This window comes from Melospiza georgiana, chromosome Z, assembly GCF_028018845.1.
Source record: "Melospiza georgiana isolate bMelGeo1 chromosome Z, bMelGeo1.pri, whole genome shotgun sequence".
Taxonomy (NCBI): domain Eukaryota; kingdom Metazoa; phylum Chordata; class Aves; order Passeriformes; family Passerellidae; genus Melospiza; species Melospiza georgiana.
In genome coordinates, this window is record NC_080465.1 from 22,758,191 (window position 1) to 22,778,359 (window position 20,169).

At 43.6% G+C, this 20,169-nt stretch overlaps 1 protein-coding gene across 2 annotated transcripts in view; it reads right to left on the reverse strand.

Moving 5' to 3' along the window:
- ABCA1 (ATP binding cassette subfamily A member 1) overlaps positions 1 to 20,169 on the reverse strand; it is a 91,793-nt gene that overhangs the window by 24,036 nt on the left and 47,588 nt on the right. For both annotated transcript variants that reach the window (XM_058043653.1, XM_058043652.1), the window contains exons 7-17: positions 19,134 to 19,325; positions 12,000 to 12,086; positions 7,349 to 7,589; positions 6,649 to 6,788; positions 6,294 to 6,410; positions 3,906 to 4,094; positions 2,928 to 3,133; positions 2,659 to 2,835; positions 1,832 to 2,054; positions 1,256 to 1,477; positions 458 to 662 (exon numbers count right to left, since the gene is read on the reverse strand). In XM_058043653.1, the coding sequence (XP_057899636.1) occupies positions 458 to 662; positions 1,256 to 1,477; positions 1,832 to 2,054; positions 2,659 to 2,835; positions 2,928 to 3,133; positions 3,906 to 4,094; positions 6,294 to 6,410; positions 6,649 to 6,788; positions 7,349 to 7,589; positions 12,000 to 12,086; positions 19,134 to 19,325 (1,999 nt within the window). The remainder of the gene's footprint in view (positions 1 to 457; positions 663 to 1,255; positions 1,478 to 1,831; positions 2,055 to 2,658; positions 2,836 to 2,927; positions 3,134 to 3,905; positions 4,095 to 6,293; positions 6,411 to 6,648; positions 6,789 to 7,348; positions 7,590 to 11,999; positions 12,087 to 19,133; positions 19,326 to 20,169) is intronic.

Genomic DNA, 20,169 nt, shown 5'->3' on the forward strand with positions numbered 1-20,169 from the left:
TAGCTTTCAGGACAAGAAGGGAAGTACTCTACCCACATGAGGTGAGGCACGAAGGAGAAATCTTTCTGTATGAAGACACTGACAGACTCTGGGTAAGAGACATCTAACTTCACTTTAGGGTTAAAAACCCTACGCTGAAAGGTACTTAGTGGCACATGTGGTACTATACTCAACTTCTCTCTTGCCTCACAGTCTGTGAACTTTGGAGGAGGGAACAAGTCAAGTACAGCAAAGCTTCTGGGGCTAGATCAGCCATGGCCACAATGGGGTCATGCTTCTGTGCTGGGCAACACTCACTGCTAGCAGCACCAGCCTTGTTCTGATGCTGGTTTTGCTCCATGACCTTTGAATAGCTCTGCTTAAAAATGTGCCAAATTTGCACCTTAGCAGGTGAAAAGAGTGAAAGGATTTATTTAAAAGCCTTAACACATGATCATCTCTCAAAAGTAGAACTCACCTGGGAAGACAGATTCAATGTACCAGGTCATGACTCCATAGAGGAAGGTATCAAACAGCATCATGACAGCTGATGTGGTGATGCTAAAGCCATCTTCTTCCAATGGGCTCTCAAAGAAGTTGTCCCACTGAACACCAACTCCCTGCTCCTCAAAGAGCGCAAAGTACTCACAACCGAAACCAAAGGCTACTGGAGAAAGCAGGCTCTGAAAATGGGAGGCATGAACATGCACTGAATTTTTTTACATTTACTCCCCAATTAGTCATCTCAGTTGTAGCACAAGAATGAGGGACATTGTCCATATGAAAAGTCCAAATTCCATGGACCATCACTGTATTTGCAGATATGGAGTGGCATTTTTGGTCTAGGTTCCAAGAGGCCTGAAATCTCTACTGGACCTCCACCCAGAATTGTTTGTTTCCCTATCTTTCCCTTACTCTTTGGATTTTCCTGCAAGGGAACAGGTTGCTAACAGTCACCCTCTCCAGACAGGTAAGAAATGCTGAGCAGAAGAAAAGCAGGTGGTTCCTTCAGGCTGCTTGCCTGGTTATACAGCATGACAGCATACAGAGATCAAGGCAGCTTAGTCCAGCTGCATTACTTCTACTACCAAAGCCAACAAAACCCTCCCAGCAGCTTCTACCAGGTTCAGTAAACCTCTTTATCAAGCCCAACCCTGAAGACTTTTACACTGAAAATTAACCTCCCATTGCCACTTCCCCCCTTGTAAGAGTGTCCAGCTGCTGAGTGCCATACTGGCGGCACTCCAGTGCCCAGGAAAGTTTCATCAAGACTCACCGCAAAAATCTTGAGTGAGAAGCTGATGTGGTCCTGCCAGGCAACACACAGCACATAAGGCAGGTACAGTGTGAAGTAGACAATGCCCCCACAGGCAGCTGCCAGGTTGGCCCTGGAGAACACGGTGCTGATGAGGAAGCACTGGAGGATGGTTACAACGCCGAAGATGGAGAGGAAAATGAACACCACACTAGGATCACTGTAAGGCAGCAGATTCCCCATCTGGCAGGAGAACAATAAGTGCATGAGGTTTTGAAAGGGCTCTCCGAGGTACCTCTGTTATAGGCAGCTCTGCAGAGCTGCTGCTCAGCGGAGGCAGGGTTTCCTGCAATTTGCACAACAGCCTTCCCAGAAGTGAGGCAGTACCAGAGGCATCTTTTCAACAGAACTGAATCTACAACATTCCCTCCTGCTGTTTTCAGCCACATAGTCCTGTTGTTCCTAAATTCTGTTCCCAAAAAGTGACTGGTCAACACATACCCACAAACTCCTCCCCAGTGTGTCAGTGCAGACCACTGCTTGGCAGGCTCTAAAGGCTCTAGAATTTGCTGCCACAGGCCAAACCAGGCAACTCACCTTCAGGATCAGCACCAAGAGTCCTGCACTCATCAGGAGAGGGACAAGGCTGCTAATGAACCAGCTTAACCAAAGGATGCCATTGTCAAGTCCCATAATCCTCATTGTTTCTTTCAGCCGGGCTTCCTTCTCATACACAATGCCCTTAATTATCACAGCCACTGAGTAGATCCAAGCTAGTGTCATGAAGAGAGGCATGGAGCGGCTCATGACACGCAGAAATCTGAGAAAATGAAAGAAAGGGGCCAGGAGATCCGAGTGAGAAACATTACTGCAACTTCAGATACCACTTCAAGGGCTATCAGAGCATGGTGACAGCTAAGGCTTCCCTGCACAAAGCAGCTGATATGCAAAGCCTGACACAGGATCCTTGTCTCACCATGAGGTGAGGTGGGTGGGTTTAGAGCATATTACCAGTTAGGAGTGGGAGGTGGAGCTGCAATTGTCACTCAGTGAAAGAGTGGGTGCAAAGAGCTGCCTTGTCTGGGAGCTGCTCTCAATTGCCCTCTTTCCCCTCTCCTGTGCCTATCTATCTGTCCTGCTTTTTTCCCCAGTGCTATTTTCAGTTGCATCAGGTGTGGGGATATGGTCACACCTCAGGAAGGTACTGTGTGTGCTCAACTACAGGACTCTCCTGGGCAGGACTCTGCAAGTCATTACACATTCTAAATCTTCCATGTGGGTGCCCTAATTCTAGGGATTAGGAACACAATGGAGATTGCCTCCTCACTGAAAATAGGGACAAAAACCATGCCTGAGGATTGACAAAAGCCCATGCCTCCCAAGCTCCTCCTCCTGGGAGCTTCTGAAGCGGCCTGTATACATACATGTCATCCACGTAACAAGGGTAGGGCATCTGCTGCACATAAACTCCTGTCTTCTTCTCTGTGCCTGTCTGAACCCTGATGATGGCCTGTTCTACCACATCCTGCAGGTAGACAAAGCCTCCCCAGACATAGCGCATGTCCTCAAAGGGATCAGCACGGGGACCAGGATCCCAGTACCTGCACCAAGGGAACAAGACCTTTCCATTAGAAATCCTCCTCACTCCATTCTTTGTAAGAAATTGATCGTAAGGCAGGATGTCAGGGCTCACCCATCCTTGATCTTGTTGGTCCTTTCCACATTATCAATGTCCATGCGTATCTTGTATTTCACGTGTTGAGGAAGGTCTGTGCTGTCAGGAGCTATTTCAGTGAAGACTATGCCAGCCCAGAACCTCCTTTCATCCAGAAGTTCCAAGGACTTGTTAATGAGCCGGACTTCTGTGGGCACAGGCTCCAGTTTGTCCAGGTTGACACACTAGACAGGGACAGAATTGGAAGCATTTATGGGATACACTGCCAAATTATAAGGTACTTTGTTTAGTTGTGGGGTGGAGGGAAAGAAGAGAACACTCCAAAGGTAATGTCATGCCCAAGTAAAAAGACAACAGCATCAGACTATTTTGCAATGGTTTGCTCAGTTATAGCCCAGCAAGTTGCAAGAGTTGTCATTGCTTCCTGCTTGACATTCACCTACCAGTCCAACATATATCACTGAGAAATAGCACAGCAGTATTACCTACAGCATTTCATCCAAGTATCAACTTCCATAAATGGTCTTATTTCATCTGTTACCAATAAATCAAATCTGATTCAAAGCCTATAAACATCAGTGGAGAGACCTGAAGGTTTTGAATCAAGCCCTTAACAGGCCATGGCCTGTTTCTGCTTGCACTCATCTCCCAAGCTGATGAGGCAAAAAGTAAAACTAATTTTGTTCCCTCAATTTGAAGCAGCTGCTAGCTTTACCACAGCCCTCAGCTAAACCCCACCGCAAAGTGAAGTATGAACAGCTACACTGCTGGAGACAGCAGCAGCTTTCAGTCACTAACAGAAGGGCAGGAAACCACATGCAGTGATGGAAGCAAAACTTCAAGAACAAGGCCTACAGGAAGATTCCTACATCCTGGTTGTATCCATAAAATGGATGGAGGAATATCTACCTTACCTTTTCAGAACACCCAACTGCATAAGTGGAGACCAAGCTGCTGCCCTCCCCCAGCACCTTGCCCACACTAACAATATCTCACCTCCATGAAGCGGGAGATGGTCTGGATAGCCCGGTCTGTCTCATTGAAGGCATCCACCCAGGTGTACACAGTGCCATTTTCTGTCTCAAAGTCCTCTGGACTGTTTGACAGGAAGCGGGCAACATCCTCTACTGTCCAGTTGGAAGCTGGAAAGTGCAGGTCCCAGAGGGCTTTGCCTTTCAGTAACGTCTGCATGAGTTTTGTTTTCAAAGACAAAATGGTTGTGAGAAATAATATTAGATTCCTTTCTCATAATGAAGTCAAGCATTACAAGGAAAACAGCTGCTAAGAAGGTGCAGGTAGAGGCCCTCTATCATACTGAGAGGATCAATACAGTGGTGTCCTTCCCCTTACCTTGGCTTTAAGAGGGATATGCCTCCCTCGGTACAGCTACACCATATCGGTGTGCTTTGCAGGCTGGCTGCCCGCCTCCATGTCCGGCCAACCCCTCTCCCAAGGAGAGGGCAGCAGAGAGCCATGTACAGCTCTGCACCCCACACAGGCAAACCAGGGAAAAGGGAGATGCTAGCACCGCAGAAATGCATTTGCCCAATACTTGGTGCCTAGCTCTGCTCACTTCTTCCAGAAAAATCTCACCTCCTGGCTTGGATGGAGAGCAATTGAGGTACAGCTGAAGGCTCAATAGTCACTGTGCTGAGCAGAAATACCAGCACCAGAGGCCAGGCGATTTTTGTATTTTGTTTTTGTGCCACCAGGGCTAGCTGAAGCTCCCCTGTACAGCCATGATGTCCTGCCTTTATCCTCTTGTCTAGGACAGTGCCTTCTTCACCTCGTTTAACTGCTAGCTTTCTGAGGACAGGCTACTGTATGCACAATGCCTAGCACAAATGCACTGAAGCAGAAACCAGTCCACTGGGCAGACAATTTAAGGCCAGGCAGGAAGGGAACAGTAATTGTAAATTACATAGTTGAACTGAAGTCAGGGAGATAAAAAGAAAAACCTGCACAAGAGAGAAAACTGCAAAAATTCTCATGATCAAGAACAGGAAGTGGATTTTTTGCCACAACAAAAATGAAACAGAGGTAAAGAGCTTCCCCATACTCTGCTGTTACCAGCAAACCAGAAAGTAGTGGGTCACACAGTTACAAAAACAACTTTGCAAACTGTAAACAGAACAGACCAAGCTACCAAAGGAAAACATACAAAAAGGAAATCCAAGCACACAGGAATCGGATGTGCTGTGCTCCCTTTTCATTTGGTCTCCATGGTTAACTTCTACTACCACGTGTGCAGGGAAATGGCTCAACCTCATCTTGTTTAAGACCAACATTAAAGCTCCTTAACCCTAGGGGCACTTGTTGCCCTTCCTGAAGTTCACAGGCACATTAGCATCAAGCTAGAAGTGGCACGGATGGGAAAACAAAGCACTTTCCTCTCCCTCAGCAGGAAGAAATGTGCCAAACAGATTGTACAACCCAGAAAGTTGAGAGGTGATGGCCAGTCAATCCAGAAACATGAAAAATGAAGGAAATGCTTGCTGGGAGCTGCCAAGGCACTGACAATGAAGTACTCCTGCTTGTGCGAATGCCAACAGGTGACAACAAAGAGATCGTTTTACTATACTGGTACAGAAAAGACCAGATTGCTCAGAAGATCAATAATTAACCACCAGAGGCAACAGTATTAACAAGCAACATAAGATATAAAGCCATAAAAGCCCATGGCTCAGTTAAAAAAAAAATACAAGCAACATTCACTTTTCAGAGGACATCACTGCAAATAAATGTTTTGGACCTCAGCTTTCTGCCTGAGCTTTGTAACAATCTATTCAACTGTCTCTGGTGCCCTAGTATGTCATGTTGATGGAGAAGTACAACAGGCCAGGTCACATGATTATTCAGCACAGCATTACACTGGGGTGAAAAAGGAATTAATTTCAGGGTTTATACAACCTGGGGAGGTCTCTGTACACAAGATGGTGCATGGTGATAGCCAACCAACTGTGTTGCAGAGACAGCTGGAAAAACTACTCTACAGCAGTCCCTCTGTTTCTTGATGTTAGCTTTACATCACTGTACTTAAGATATTGGCTCAGGGTGCAAAGATCCACCCCTCATAGCTGCACCCGAGGAACCATGGTGACATGCTCATGACACATTAGGGCAAGACTGCAGACAAAACAGTACATCTTCCAACAAAGGCAGATTAGAATTGGGTGTTAAATGTGCTGTTTGCAAGAGACTGTTAGGTGAAGGAAGGAATGCCAATCATAATGCAAGATCAGTACTCAAGATCTCTTTCAAGAAGAGGTCCCATCCACAGTATCTGTCTGCCCAATTCAGCACTGAAGCACCTTTTAAAATAAATATTTCATCACTTATTGCAAAAAACAACAGCAGTGGTTCTGGCAAGGACAGCATACTGACCCGAATGAGATCCATTTCCTGACTACTTTCCATAAATGTCCAAATCTTTGGGCTTATCTCCTCCCACATTCCCCCGAGGTCACGAAACACACCCAGCTCCTGGAATGTCCTGTTCACCTGTCACAAAGCAGAGAGGAAGGTTATTTCCAAAAGCTGGCAGAGACCATCATGAGCTGAGAGGGTGTATTGAGCCTTCAATAGCAAGTACATGGGAGGTGAAAGATTCAGGAGGCTGTGCCTTTGTAGGCAATCCTTCCTAGGTTTGTGTTTGGGTCCAATTTAACTAGAGAGGATCAGCTGCACAGCCAGAGGACACAGCTAATGCTACATTATTAGATGACAGGGCTAGAGTTACCTCAGACATGACCTTCCTTACAGCTGGTGTATCTGGAGTGTACAAGATCTTCCCAATCAGCAAGGGCTTCAAAGCCCTCCAGATAATCCTGGAAAGCGGGCTGGATTCCAGGTTCTTCATTAGCTCATTGCAGTAGGGTGCTGAAGAAGAGCACAAAGGTGAGTGGCTGAACAGCACAGTAACAACTGCAGAAGGCATAGAACTTCAAGAACAATCAAACCTTTTTTCAGACGCAAACCCCCTCCTTTACTGCAAAGCTTCACAAAAAGCCCCTTTCAGCCCAAGCCTGCACAGTCTGCCCAGCAAACAAGGAGCAACCAGGTAGCCTCCAACACTAAGAGCCACAGTACTAGTTCTGCAACACTTCCACAACCCCAATGCATGGCACAAACAAAATTTATCTGGAAAAGGTCAGATTTCCAGAGGCTACATGTGACTGCACTCCCTCTCCCACTAATGCAGCCCCACTGCACAGCTTCCTGTGTACGCTACATAGGTGGTAGGTAGCAGGTCCTTGGGAGACTCTGCAAGCTGATAACTTCTTCGCCTTAAGGGCACATGCAGGACAATATGCCCTTCTGAAATAGCAGTGAATATGTCCCTCAGGACCACCTACCTTCATCTGTGGAAGTTTGGAAAACGCTAGTGGTGACAATCATGAAGTAGATAGGACCTCAAACTAAGCCATTGTTACACTTACTTGTGGAGTTATCATAGAAGTTAATCACATCATCTTCAGTGCTGTTGCCTCCAAACAGTGCTTTGTAATTGTTATCCTCATACCAGTTGAGGGATTTAATTTTGAGCCCTCCACCTTCAGGATGGCCGCATACAATCCGTGACACAGCCTGATAGATCTGTGTAGAGGAGTTTGAGGCATTCACATTGTTCAGGAACATCACCTCTTGTCTCATGTCACTCCAGCTCTTCATGCTCAGCAGCTGGAGGGGAAGGATGGAGAAAAAGAATGGAAGCAAGTATAGAACAGGATTAGTAAAAGGAGAAGGTCTCTCCGTGCACCTTCAAACCACAGAACAGATTTTTCAACAGATGAGAATCCTCTTGAACACCACAACAAGGGGAAGAACAGGGAAAACAATTCCCCACCACCACAATGGAAGGCTCTTCTGAGCAAGCACTTGGGATATAGCCTTGCCAAGTTCTTTACTACTGAGTTTTCTACTCCAGTGCTGTGGGTGGTTCCTGGCCTCCCTGCCCTCTAACATGGAAGCTTGCTTGTTCTCCTGGTTGCACAATGACTTACATTCCAGTGGAGTACCCTCACAAGGGCAGGTGGGGTGGGGTACATAGAGTCAGAATAGGAATTAAAGGAACAATACCAAGTGACTTGTGGGTCACAAACTGGATGAGCCACAGGCCACACCAGTGTCACCTGGCACAACTCCACCCAACCTCCACTGATTTACACCAGACAGGCAGTCTGATCTCTCAGATTGTCATCACTTACTCCTGCCCCAGAAACTCCTTGCCCCATTGTCAACAGCATTCCCAGAATATCCTTGAAAACAAGCCCTGTTGCAGCCAGGACCCTGAATAAGCCTTGCACATAGCCAGTCACTGCAAGGAGCCTTCTGCTGGCCAGTTGACCTCACACCAGGCCTGAGGTGACAACATTCAACCAGCCAGAACAATTAGTACCTCCAGACTCATTTGAGAGGCATAAGCCAGACAATATGCCTGTAATGTGCCATGAACAAAAACACCCTGCCCTCAGCCTGAAATATTCACTGCATTAATGTTGCCATACTCGGGCTTATGGCCAAGCTCACCACAACACAAAAAGTAACCCACCCACACAAGCACTTGTTTCATGCTACACTGGAGTGTTGCTTTCAGACCCCCTATCCTGAGGTGTCAAGACATCACCTCTTCGATGGTGACATTAAGTGGATGCTAAGAAGAAATAAGACAAAGGCAAGAAACTAGGATGCTTCCTCTAAGTAAGCTTCCAGCTTCCATTTATTTGCAGCTCAGGGAACTTCTATTTCCTAACCCTCAATGACTTTCTTCCATGGTGAAATCCTAGAATTTAGAACAACCACAAGGATTTAACATCCAATATCACAGGAAAGAACCTCTTCTCTCTCCTTATCTGGCTGTGCTCAGCTCCCTTTGGTGTCATGTGGTTGTTTTTTGTTTTTACTGAAAGAGATTGTGAGCATTCAATCCCTATCTCTTTTTCATGTGCCACTGAACTCTACAGGTATTTGTCATATCCTCAACTCATCTCTCCTGCAAGCTGAACAGTCTCAACCTATTCCCTTGTTCCTTTGGTGAAAGCCATTATACTTCTAAATGGCCTAACTGGCCTTCTCTGAACTTTATTCCAGTTATGCTATCCCTGTCAGAGAACAAGAACCTAGATTTGTGTTCCTTATCAAAGGGCTTTGTATTCGTGGTAAAATCCCACAGCTGGTTCTCTATCCCTGTTTAAGTGTTTTCTAGAATTTTATCTGATTTCTTGACTCCTGCTGAAACATCAGGTGACATTAACTTGGATATTCTCACTGTGCTGTCCAGAACAGGCACATGCACTTAACAGGGTTAGCAGAGCTGCTGAGACACCTATTTATAACTGCTTGTCAACTGCATCCCAGAAACAACTTCAAATACTGTGTCCAACTGCCCTTTTTTCAGAAACAATAAGAGAGTCAAAGACCATCTGTCACTTTTGCTCACAGTGCATTTATTATCTGCACTTATTTAAACAAAGGTGGTAGACCAAAGTCTAAGACAGCTGGGAAAGTCAGCCAGCAACAATGCTGAAAACAGCAGTGTGCTGGAACAACCAATCCAAGTTCACCCAAGGAAAGCACACTTGAGACTCCTTGGCCTTACAGTGGGAGGTAAACCTGACCCTTTGCATGGCCCATCTGTCCATGTTTTAGATGTGTCAACATCTGGAGGAAAATTCTTGATGGTAAACAACAGCTACTACGTGCCACCTGCACAAGGAGCCACTGTTTTCAGATGCCTAAGAGCACATGACACACTGATATAATGCAAGACAGCGGTAAGAACAGCAGAAATCTGAGTACAAATATCCAGATTGACTGATTCCAGTGTACTTTCATTTCCTTGCTACTCACTAGTACCTTTGCCTGCAGCCTGGGCACCACTCAACCTGGCTCCAGGTTCAGAGTAACCTACAGGACATCAGCATCGTGGAACATGAATGAAAACTGTCGCACAACCGGTTTTGTTTGTTACATATGTTCATGCAGATGTTTGGATTTGATGATTCTTCCCCCAAAAGGCCAAGGCTGCATTTCAGGTGTGACAATTTGAGTGTGCAATTCAAAGGGATGCTTCAGGGAGTTTTTGGTATCTTAGCTAAAAGAGCTGGTTTTTGCCCAGCAACAAGGCAGCTGCTTCAGCTAAAGCACCATAAACTCCCTAACATGATAAGCAAAGGTACTTAAATAGGAAGTGCAGATGATTCCCATGAACATATGAAGTACTAACCATCTTAAAGAGGGATTGCATTTGCAAACACATTTCTACAAATTATTTTGAAACAGCTTGAGCAAGGAACTTTGTTTCATCTTTGGTACCAGCCTCTTAGCAATTTACATGCAGAACTGATCTTTACACCTCTGAAAGCAAATATGTCAAATGTGAAGGGTTACTATGCAATTTCTTCTTCCAGACATCAGACCTGGCTCTCTAAGTAGTTGTCCTTGCTCTTGGTGTTTAATCTGCCCTCCAAAAAGTTGATTTAAAGAGTCCAAGGACACAGATCCAATCAATCCCCATACTCCAAGTCAAATATTTTGTTCAGACCATTTTCTAATTAAAATTCCCTGCTAGAAAGGCTCCTAGACATGGCACAAACAATAGTTCTCTCCACCCCCTCAAGCTGCTGCCCTTTGAAACAAGGGAGCAAGTCCCTCCTTTTCACACAGAAATCCGCCTGACAGACAATAAGAAGTAACTTTCGGTCAAGCCATCTGGAGCAGCTCATGCTGTACACAGAGCAAAATGCTGCCTTTGTTTGCACAGCAGGGCAGAATAAAAGTAGTCATGCCCAAAACAGCTGCCAAGCAAAAGGCACGTTACCCTGGGACGTTTTCAGCCACATCAGCAAACCGAGTATCACGTGGTTTCAATTATTTTTATCCCAGACAAGAAGAAAAGCCAAGCTTAAATGACGTAACAGGAAACAGCTGTAGTCAAACTCTGAAGGGCAGCCTCCCTGCTAGCAGCAAAAGCTCTTTGGTCCTAACTGAAGCTGATCCTGGAATCATATTAATTTCAATGTGAAGGGAACTGCACAGCAGGTTGAAGGGCTCAGGGAGGGGTGCGTGCCAGGAATTGTTGGCTGGCACGGCGCAGGCTCCCGGCAGCTGCCCCTCCGTGGGAGTGAGGCGCAGGCTAACCTGGAGTGACCCGCTCTTGTGCATGCTCCCAGAGGTTACTGCCGTTCACGGCGCAGAGCTCTCTCGCTCTGATGCAAAGACTAGCGGAAGACTAGCGAAGGGAGGAGGAGGCGGCGGCATTGTTTAGCTTACATGGAGGCGGTGGCACTGTTTAGCTTAGATGTTGTGATTTCTGCTCCAGGGAGAGAATGTTTTTGACTAACAGCAGCACTTCAAAGTCAAAGCCAGACAAAAAAACTGGGATAGGTTTCTGGCTCAACACGCACCCCCTACCCCCCCAGATTAGGACTTCTGATTCAAACTTAGGTATGTAGAGCTTTTTTTCTTAATCCATCATTTCACCTGCAAAAACAAATATTTGCAGTCTCTAGAAGGTCAATTTGACTGTGCAAATCACTGGGGTTTTAGTGTTGTGATGTCATTGTGCTGAGTGCCCCACAAGACTGGAAAACAATCTCTGGCCCAAAAAGTAAGATAGATAAAGAGGAAACAGTAGCTTACCACTACTAATTTAAACTATTATAGCCACAGCACCTTTTCCACATGCCATACCCTCACTGCACATGAAATCCAGTAGATACAATCAATTAATAACCCTGATGTGGATTGGCAACTAGATAACCAGATGGGAAAAAATAAAAAGGAAAGCCTCAACATGTAGTTTGCAAGGCACTACCTGGCAGCAGATGTACTGCAAGCCCAACTGTTGTGCCACTGCTGAGAAGACAAAACACTACAGAAAATGTCCTAATTCCTATTATGGTATTTATAACTTGAAGTGCCAAGAAGTTGCGAAGTGCATGCTGCCTGCACACAGGGAAAACGGCTGTAGGATGGGGAAAAGTTTCAAAACAAGCCAGGGATTTGACTATAAGTTGCTTCTTGTACTTGATCACAGGCTAAGATAGCAACCACAGTGATGTGTTTTCCTTACACAAAGGCTGCTCTTACCTCTTGAACAAGCCTCCCAATGCTCTCTCTCAAAGTTTCCACAGTTTCTGACAGATCCCACAAGGAGGAATTGAAAGAAATTTGTCTCTGCGGGAAGAGAGAAAAAGAAACTAGAAGTTACTGCAAAGCACAAATGAAGAGATTAAACTTTTGTAAACATTCTTGCATAGAGCAGTTAGGACTGTTTACATTGGTGGGGAAGATGGAGCTGGCTTTCTGTGTAATGTTGAACTTAAAATACCATGGGCTTCTGCACCCTGCAATGTGATAGGATCACCCCTTTCTCTTCTACACAGATGCCATAATCAGAACCATACCAACGAAATGTTAAATGCATGCACATACACTTACAATGCAAAGGATGACTTGCATTCCAGGTCACAAAACAACCACAGTCTACAGGACAGCACGTGAAATCCCACAAGCCAGTACAAAGAAGGGGATGCAAAATCAGTACAGCAGGGAAAAAGGCAATTTGGTGGGTACAAGTTTTCAGTGAGACTACACAGATACAAAGATACTCAGATACAAAGGACTCCCTACTGCAGTGTACATTATTACTAAAGTCCTCCTATCAGGTCTTGATATTCTTTATCCAAGCCAAGGGTGTATTGTAAAACAAACAGCTTCCAGGAAATAGCTGGCATGTACTGTCACCAAAGAACAAGACTGATAGGCTTCCAGAAGTGGGAGGTATAGCTTTCAGGAAACAATTTTCTCTAGCAGGAAGTTACATTGAAGACAACTTCTTGTTTCCAACTCCTCTACATTGAGTAACTGGTGGCCTGGAGTTCAGTTTGTGGGGTTCTTTTTCCCTTTTATTCACATATCTGGATTATCTTGCATGGAAAACATTTGGGCACAATCCTTGTTTCAAAGGAATGAAGATTAACACAAACGCCTAAGATTTCGTATTAGTAGCTTGTTGCAGCATTTGAAAGCATACTAAAGTTATATCACTGCAACACACAGATGAACAGCCAAGGCCCTTGATTTTAGCACATATCTTTTGAGCTGAATCTCTTCCTTTTCACATCTTTCTTGGGGCAATTTCTGAAAACAAAGCCTGGAGGTTTTAATTTGTTCTGCTTGATCTGCTGGAGATGGGTATACCTGGTCAGTGCCAGCTATTGTAAATGGGCACTGTTCTGCTGATCTGCTGGGATGTTTAAAACTCTTCTGAATGCACAGTTAGTTTTTGCTCCAAAGCCAGTTGCAAATTCAGGGAGGATTCTCTAACCTCTATGGATTTCTACTAAATGCAGTCCTTACGGTTTGGATAAATAAAACATATCATCTAGGAGAAAAGCAATTAAATATCCCACAGGCTCAGACCGTCAAGATATATTTAAAGAAATCTAGCCAGCAAATATCAAAGCTACTTATCAGCTCTACCACTATAACCTTAGCAGTAAGATGAGGTAGAAAGTTCTATGTTCATGCATAACAAGAGATGTGTTTGTTCAGCTCCATATATATATATATATATATATATATATATATATTCACATAGATTTGTGTTCACTGCATTCAGAGGTGATTCAGGGACAGAGTGGATGAAGAAAAGTTTTCTGAAGATACTAATTGGTTCAGAACAGTGAAAAGTCAAAATCCAATTGCAAAGGATTACTGAACATCCTCCTACTGACACACTGTTACAAAGTGCCAGACAAAATTCAGCACTGCAAAGTAAAGTACATTGGGAAAAGACAGTTCTACCTTAAGATACCCCTTGTATGGTTCTGAATTAGCTAATTCCACTCAGAAAGAGAGATCTTAGAAATACAGTCATAAAACAGATCAACATCAACATAAATACACAATGCAATCCTGGTTCTCAAGCAGTATGAGCAGTTTTGGGTTCTCCATCTCTGAAGGAGCTCAGGTACAGAAAAAGGCCATGATTCAAGGTAAGAATGGTTTTTGAAGGAAGAACAATAGACCCCAGTTCTTCCAATGGGATGTGTGAGGACAAACAGAGGTTATGACAAAGGTCTGTAGACTTACAAGTGGGATAGGGAATGGTAGTGGGATGATTGCCTTCTGTGCCTCGTCATACAGAGCTAGAAAACTTCCAGTGAAATGATCAGTTTAAAACAAAACTAAAGGAGCTTCTGCATATGCAACTTAGTCAAAACAGAAAAAAATCAGTAGACTCTACACAGTGCTGAAAGTATTGTGAGTTTGAGAAAGACTCAAAAGAACTAATTGAACATCACAATCTTACGAAATGCTATTAAACAACAAGATCCCAGCAGTACATGAGAAAGTCTGGGTTGCAAGCTACTGAAGAACAGGACATTACACTGAAGACATGTTATGTGCTTGCCCAGTGGCTGCATCCTTTCACATGCCTCCATTCAGGGCCACTGCTGGATTATGAGTCAAGGACACTGAGCCTAACAGGACTTTTGCCTGACCTTGTACATCTTAGGTGATTCAAGGAGCTTGCAAACCTTACTCTGAAATGTGAGGAGTATCCATCTATCCTCTCATACCACAGCATCCTGACCTTTCCTCCCTAACAAATCCATATCATTTCAAGATCATTTCTCACCAGAACTTGCAACAGTACCATTTATATGGAGGAAGTTTTACTCTCTCTACCACTTCTTCAACCTCAAAGCCCACTCAGGAAGCCTCTCATAAGTCATGACCAGAGACAATAACAAAAGATCAGTCACAAGGACCAGTCTTCTTTGAACAGATGAACATGTCATTAATTTCCCTGTAATATACATCTTTGTAGTGACTCACTAAGTAGTTAATTCCATTAATAAGAAACCTCTAGATCCAGGGTATATCCAGGAAGACTGCTCCTACTGTGGGACTGTCTTTATCAGATACCCACACTACATCTAGGGGCTGGGGAGGGCAATGACTCATGTACTGGCAATGCGCTGCAAAAACATCACCTGTCTGTTGTAGGCACACTGTGGAAAGACAAATGTCTGGCAGGTTTTGATCACAAGTGCCCTCTACAATTACTGTGGTAGTGACTAGAAAGTCACTAAATTTGTCTTTTGAGGCAGCCAATATCATAATACTCTTGGAGTACTGAGTGCACTGGGGGGGATTCTGTGTGCTTGTATCGGCATGCTGCAAGATTTACTCTAGTGACAAATACTTGAGATGGCTAGAGTTGAAGGACAAACCTTGAATAAATTCACACGAGACTTATGGGAGATGGACAAATCTGATTTAACATACATGAGAATGCATGGGTTTCAAGTGTTGGGAAGTCAAAACATTAAGCCAAAATTCAGTCTGCATCATACAGCTGACTGTTTCTCCTTAATGAAGATAACTCTGCCACATTTGCTTTGAAATAGTTATTGCAACTTTATACTGGTCTTACCAGAAACTTTACAGTGGCCTCTACAGAAAAATCATGTGCTTTAAGCTTCTGCTCTTGTTTCCTGAGAGTGGAAGTCTCAAACCTCTGCTGTTTAAAAGGATGATATTGTGCTTGACTGAAAACACTCTCAAAAGATGAAGGAAAGATATGAATTCAGTTGTAGCACATATTTACATTTCGGAAAATCATTTTTCAACTGCAATGCCTTTATTATCTAATGCTTAGTTCATGCTAGCCATTTGACAAAATACCACCCATATTACGGAGGGAGAAAGAAACAATTGGATTTTCATGCACTCACCCACCGTCTTTCAAGGACCACTGTGGTAGACAAGCCACAGCATATTTATGGCTTATTACAGATCCATACCACTGGAAGTGAGTAGTGCAAAGCCTTTATTAGACAGTGCTGTCTAAGAGATGAAATCCCACAGGAGCAATCTGAATTATCACTTAACCTTCCCCCACCAAATCACATTCAAAACTGGGGAGAGATTTGCAGATGGACATAAAAACAGGTACTTCTATGATATAAGACGGTCAGAATGTCCCACTGGACTGTGTGGTAATAGCTGGGAACTTATTGCCATTGCTCTTGTTAGCCTTTCCCAAACCACATAGTTCCTCTATGGGACAATTGCTGGCCAATCACAAGAAGAAAGCCAGGAAGGAAATTTGCATGCATGAAATCATATGTAATATGCAGTCATATGCTTCACTACTGTTCTCAAGCCAGCTTCTCCTGCCTCAGTCTCACTCAACCAGTGCAAGGCAAGCCACAAGAAAGGATTATGCACCCACAAGGAGCTTGTACAATAAGCTATGTCCTACAGTATTGTTGGTCAAAAGGCTTCAGAGAATGGATGCCGATTAACATATGGGCCATGGAATTGGGAATTTTTGAAACTCCACCTTGGTGCCCCATGATCATACCCAGATTTTCTGCTGAGTTTTGATCTGAACAACCTGCCTCAAGTAGGTTCTTACAAGAAAGAATAAGACTTTAACCTCCCTACCATACTTCCATGTGCTTGGCTCTGTTTTTGCATCCTACAGAACAGGCTAAATGCATGCAATACAAAAGATCAGCAACAGAACTAGAATCCTAGTATAAAATTTTATTTAGAAGCTCTTGTTTTAACTGTATCACTGCCCTTTGGGCAACACTCAAGGTGTTCTGATAGAACTGAGGAGGCAGGTATGTAAAATGTTTATTCCTTGCCCTTCTTTTTATAAAAACAGTGCTATGACATTTAGAGCTCATGCATTTTATCATGCATGCACTTTAATTTATTTTTTTAAAACCTTGATCTGTCCATAATTTGCTAGTAATTACTGCATTTTTGAGAGCTACTACTTAGAACACTTAGCATTTCCCTGAAGCTGCAAATGCACACACATTTTAAGCCAGCAGAACTGAGTGTTATCATCAGGGTCTCAGCCCACACACTCACTCACTGATCATAGGGCTCTAAATCTTGCACTCTCCCCTTCATGTTTTAGCATAAATATTTGTGTCAACATACAATCAGGTCAGCCATTTTTAATCCGGATCAATTCCATGATGAAATTTACTGCATCATCTTGCAGAGGGAATAACAAACAGGAATGAAGAGGGGAAAAAAACAAGCAGGTGGATGTCAGGCTAAGTCATATGTATTAAGACATTTCAAGAAACTGTAGCCACTTAACTGCCCAGATATCAGAGAAACACAAACTTCCAGTTTACAATTCAAGCCCTTGGTGTTGAATTTACAGAGTTCTTGCACACAGTTGCAAGCCCTTGTATTAACCTCCTTGTACTAATATGCTGCCTCCCTGTAAATCACAAAATAGTGCAATCAGTGAAGCCCATGTTTAGTTACATAAGCTAAAAACCTGTTTGCAAATTGCTCTTGCACCTGCACTTGACTTGGCCCTTACTTTGCTTACTGAAATGCCTTGCTGTGAAGTACATCAAAGGGATTCAGACAAAAAAAATAATAAATCTTGACAAAGTGCTGGCATTGGTTTACAGACTCCGTAGTAGATACAGAGCATGCTATCTTCAGTGTGCATGTCCAAGATTTGACACACGATGCCTTCAATAAGCTGTGTCAAAAGCCTCCTTTGTTCATGAGCAGAAAGTTCCCTCTTTGTTCAAGGATGTTACTGCAGGTCAGGGCACTTTTTAGCCTCTAAAGACACTAAGTTTCAAATGTGTTGGTTGTGATCCCACAGTTAATTTATCCATTTTGTCTGGCCACATTGAAACCAGTTAGTTTTTGTTTCATTCACTGATGCATTACAGCAGCTTAACTACCAGATACATTGTGACACATTTCTGAGGAAAACCGTGGACCTTTACCAAACAACAGCAGGTTTCTGGACTCCTGCTGTTTTCCCCGTAAAGACAAGATCATGACCTAGCTTCTCAGAAGCCCCCCAAAACTGCACATAATGTCTTAAATCTATACTGCTGTTGCCAAGAGGCACAAAGTGGCTTATGAGTGTTTCCTTCCACCCACAAACAATATAGACCTAAGAACACAGGCACTCAATATCTGCTTCTATAAGCTAAGCTGCAGAAGCTTCCATAAATAAGAGAAGCAAGACAGTCTCCATAGGGCCCAGAAAACCAATTCTGAGTGGTACAATAGCTGGCTATTTTCAGCCCCTTCAGACCCCAGAATTCTAGCACCTTTGAATGGTTTAATGTAAATTATGTATATATGTGCATATACATATACAACTGATGACAAGTAAGAAGTTATAGTGAGTCCTCTCCAAACAGCCCATCTCTGTTACAATTTTAGTGCTGTCACCCCATCTCTTATTGCTTATGGGTTGTCTTGCTCTTCCAGCAGCAAAGACAAAGTACAGATGGAGGACACGCGGAAAACAGAAGATGAGCTGTGGAAAGAAAAAGTCACTGACTGTGACACTGTGCAGGAGAGAAATATGATTCCAGTGCTTGATAATGACCCTCTTTGACTGGGGACAAAGCCAAGCAAGTAGTACATAACTTTGAGTACTGAAAGGCTCATCAAATCTGAAATCTCACACAGTAGACAAAAGAATATTTGTTTTAGTGGGTAACAGAGTTGGTTCTGTGGTCCCTTCTTTACTGTCATTTCTAGCACTGAATTCCTCAAGCTTCCATATTTTTAACAGATATTGCAGATCTGTAGCAAAACATTATTGGATTTTCCTAGATCCAAGTCTACTCTAGTCTCCAGTTACCCTGTAAATAATATATTTTCTTGAAGTTCAGTGAATTCTTCCCCCAATACCCATTCCATTGGTTGATTTTTGAAAACAGGATTTTAAAACTTGACTCTGCTTCATATGATTTAAACTTGCTTAAAGGTTGTGGCCCGTCAGTGGCTAGAAACTTCTGTACTCAGTGGCTCCATGCTAAGGGCAGAGAGCAGTGGTTTTATCGCTCAGCAAAGCCAGGCTTAATGTTGGACTCATCCAGCCAAGATACAACATTTGACTAGAACACAGGGACAACCAAGAGGCTGTTACTGCACAGCATAAAGACTTTCCTCTTGACAAACTGAACTGCAGACCACATACACTTAAGCTCTGCAAGTAGCAGACTGAACAGGAAGGATAAGAATGACAGGAAGAAGCACGTTGTTCATGCTCCCGTGACGAAGAGTAACCATCCTTCTCGTTTCTAATTTCCTCTAAGCAGCTCTGGAGATGGAGGGATGAGTTCCTAGACTGAAAAGACATGGAAAATGTCGCTGTGTCAATAATAGACTCTCACTGGTGCACCGTGAACTCACCTGAAGAGGCTTCAAAGGATTCAGGTTAGCACGGAAGGCTTGCTCAGCTGCATGGAGTTTTTCCTTTGACAAGGTGCAAAGGAAGACTTCAGAGTCCATGGCTGCCGTCTGATTTTGGATCGTTAGAAATTCAGATGATGTTGAGCTATTGCAGAGATCTCTCAGTCGCATTCGATAACCAGACACAATGACCTATGAAAGTGGGAAAAACATGCCTTCATCTAAGACTTCAACAAAAAAATTGGTTATTGCTCAGACAAAGCAAGCCATTCATAACATTTCCAGATAGAGGTGAGGGGGCATTCTTCTCTACAGGTTGAGTAGCCCTTATTCATATGCAACTCAGTTCCAAGAAAAACCCTTCCCTGCCGAGAACATGGGAGAGAAGCCCTGGGAGAGGCGGGTCCCTCTCCACTCTCCCGCAAATATGCACAAAGCAGCTGTGATCCTGTCCTGCACAGCAGCCATTTCCTCCAACGGAGGGTACATGCATTGCCTAACATTCAGTTTTCTGGGAAATGAGCCACAGAGAAAAAAACAAGGCTTGTGACCAGACACAAGTCTGGCAAATCTATGTGAAGGGCAAAAGACCTATGCCCCAAACTACTTAGACATATCTGCCAGCCACATTTTCTATGCAGTAATGAGTCAGAATCATCTCCCTTAACTCTGAAGTATCTACTCACTAACTGCTGAGACAACTGTTTTACAGTGTTTTTGAGCAGATAATGTATCAGCAAAAAAAAAGTTATCTTACTAGCTGCAACAAATGAGATAAGATCCTAGAGTCTTCCTTCACAGGCATATTTTTCTTAAGGTAATGGTTTCCTTGTCAATAATGTTTCCTAATCCACATGCAATCACCTTATTAACGAAATTGATAAAATCCCTCTGAGTTATCACCAAACTGTTTCAGACCTGATAAACAAATTCTTTTAATAAGGTCAGTTACCAGCTTCATATTTGCTGAACAACAAAGTCCATGCCAAAAAGCTGCATACTTCTCAAAGGTGATAAACAAGAAAAAATCCAGAGT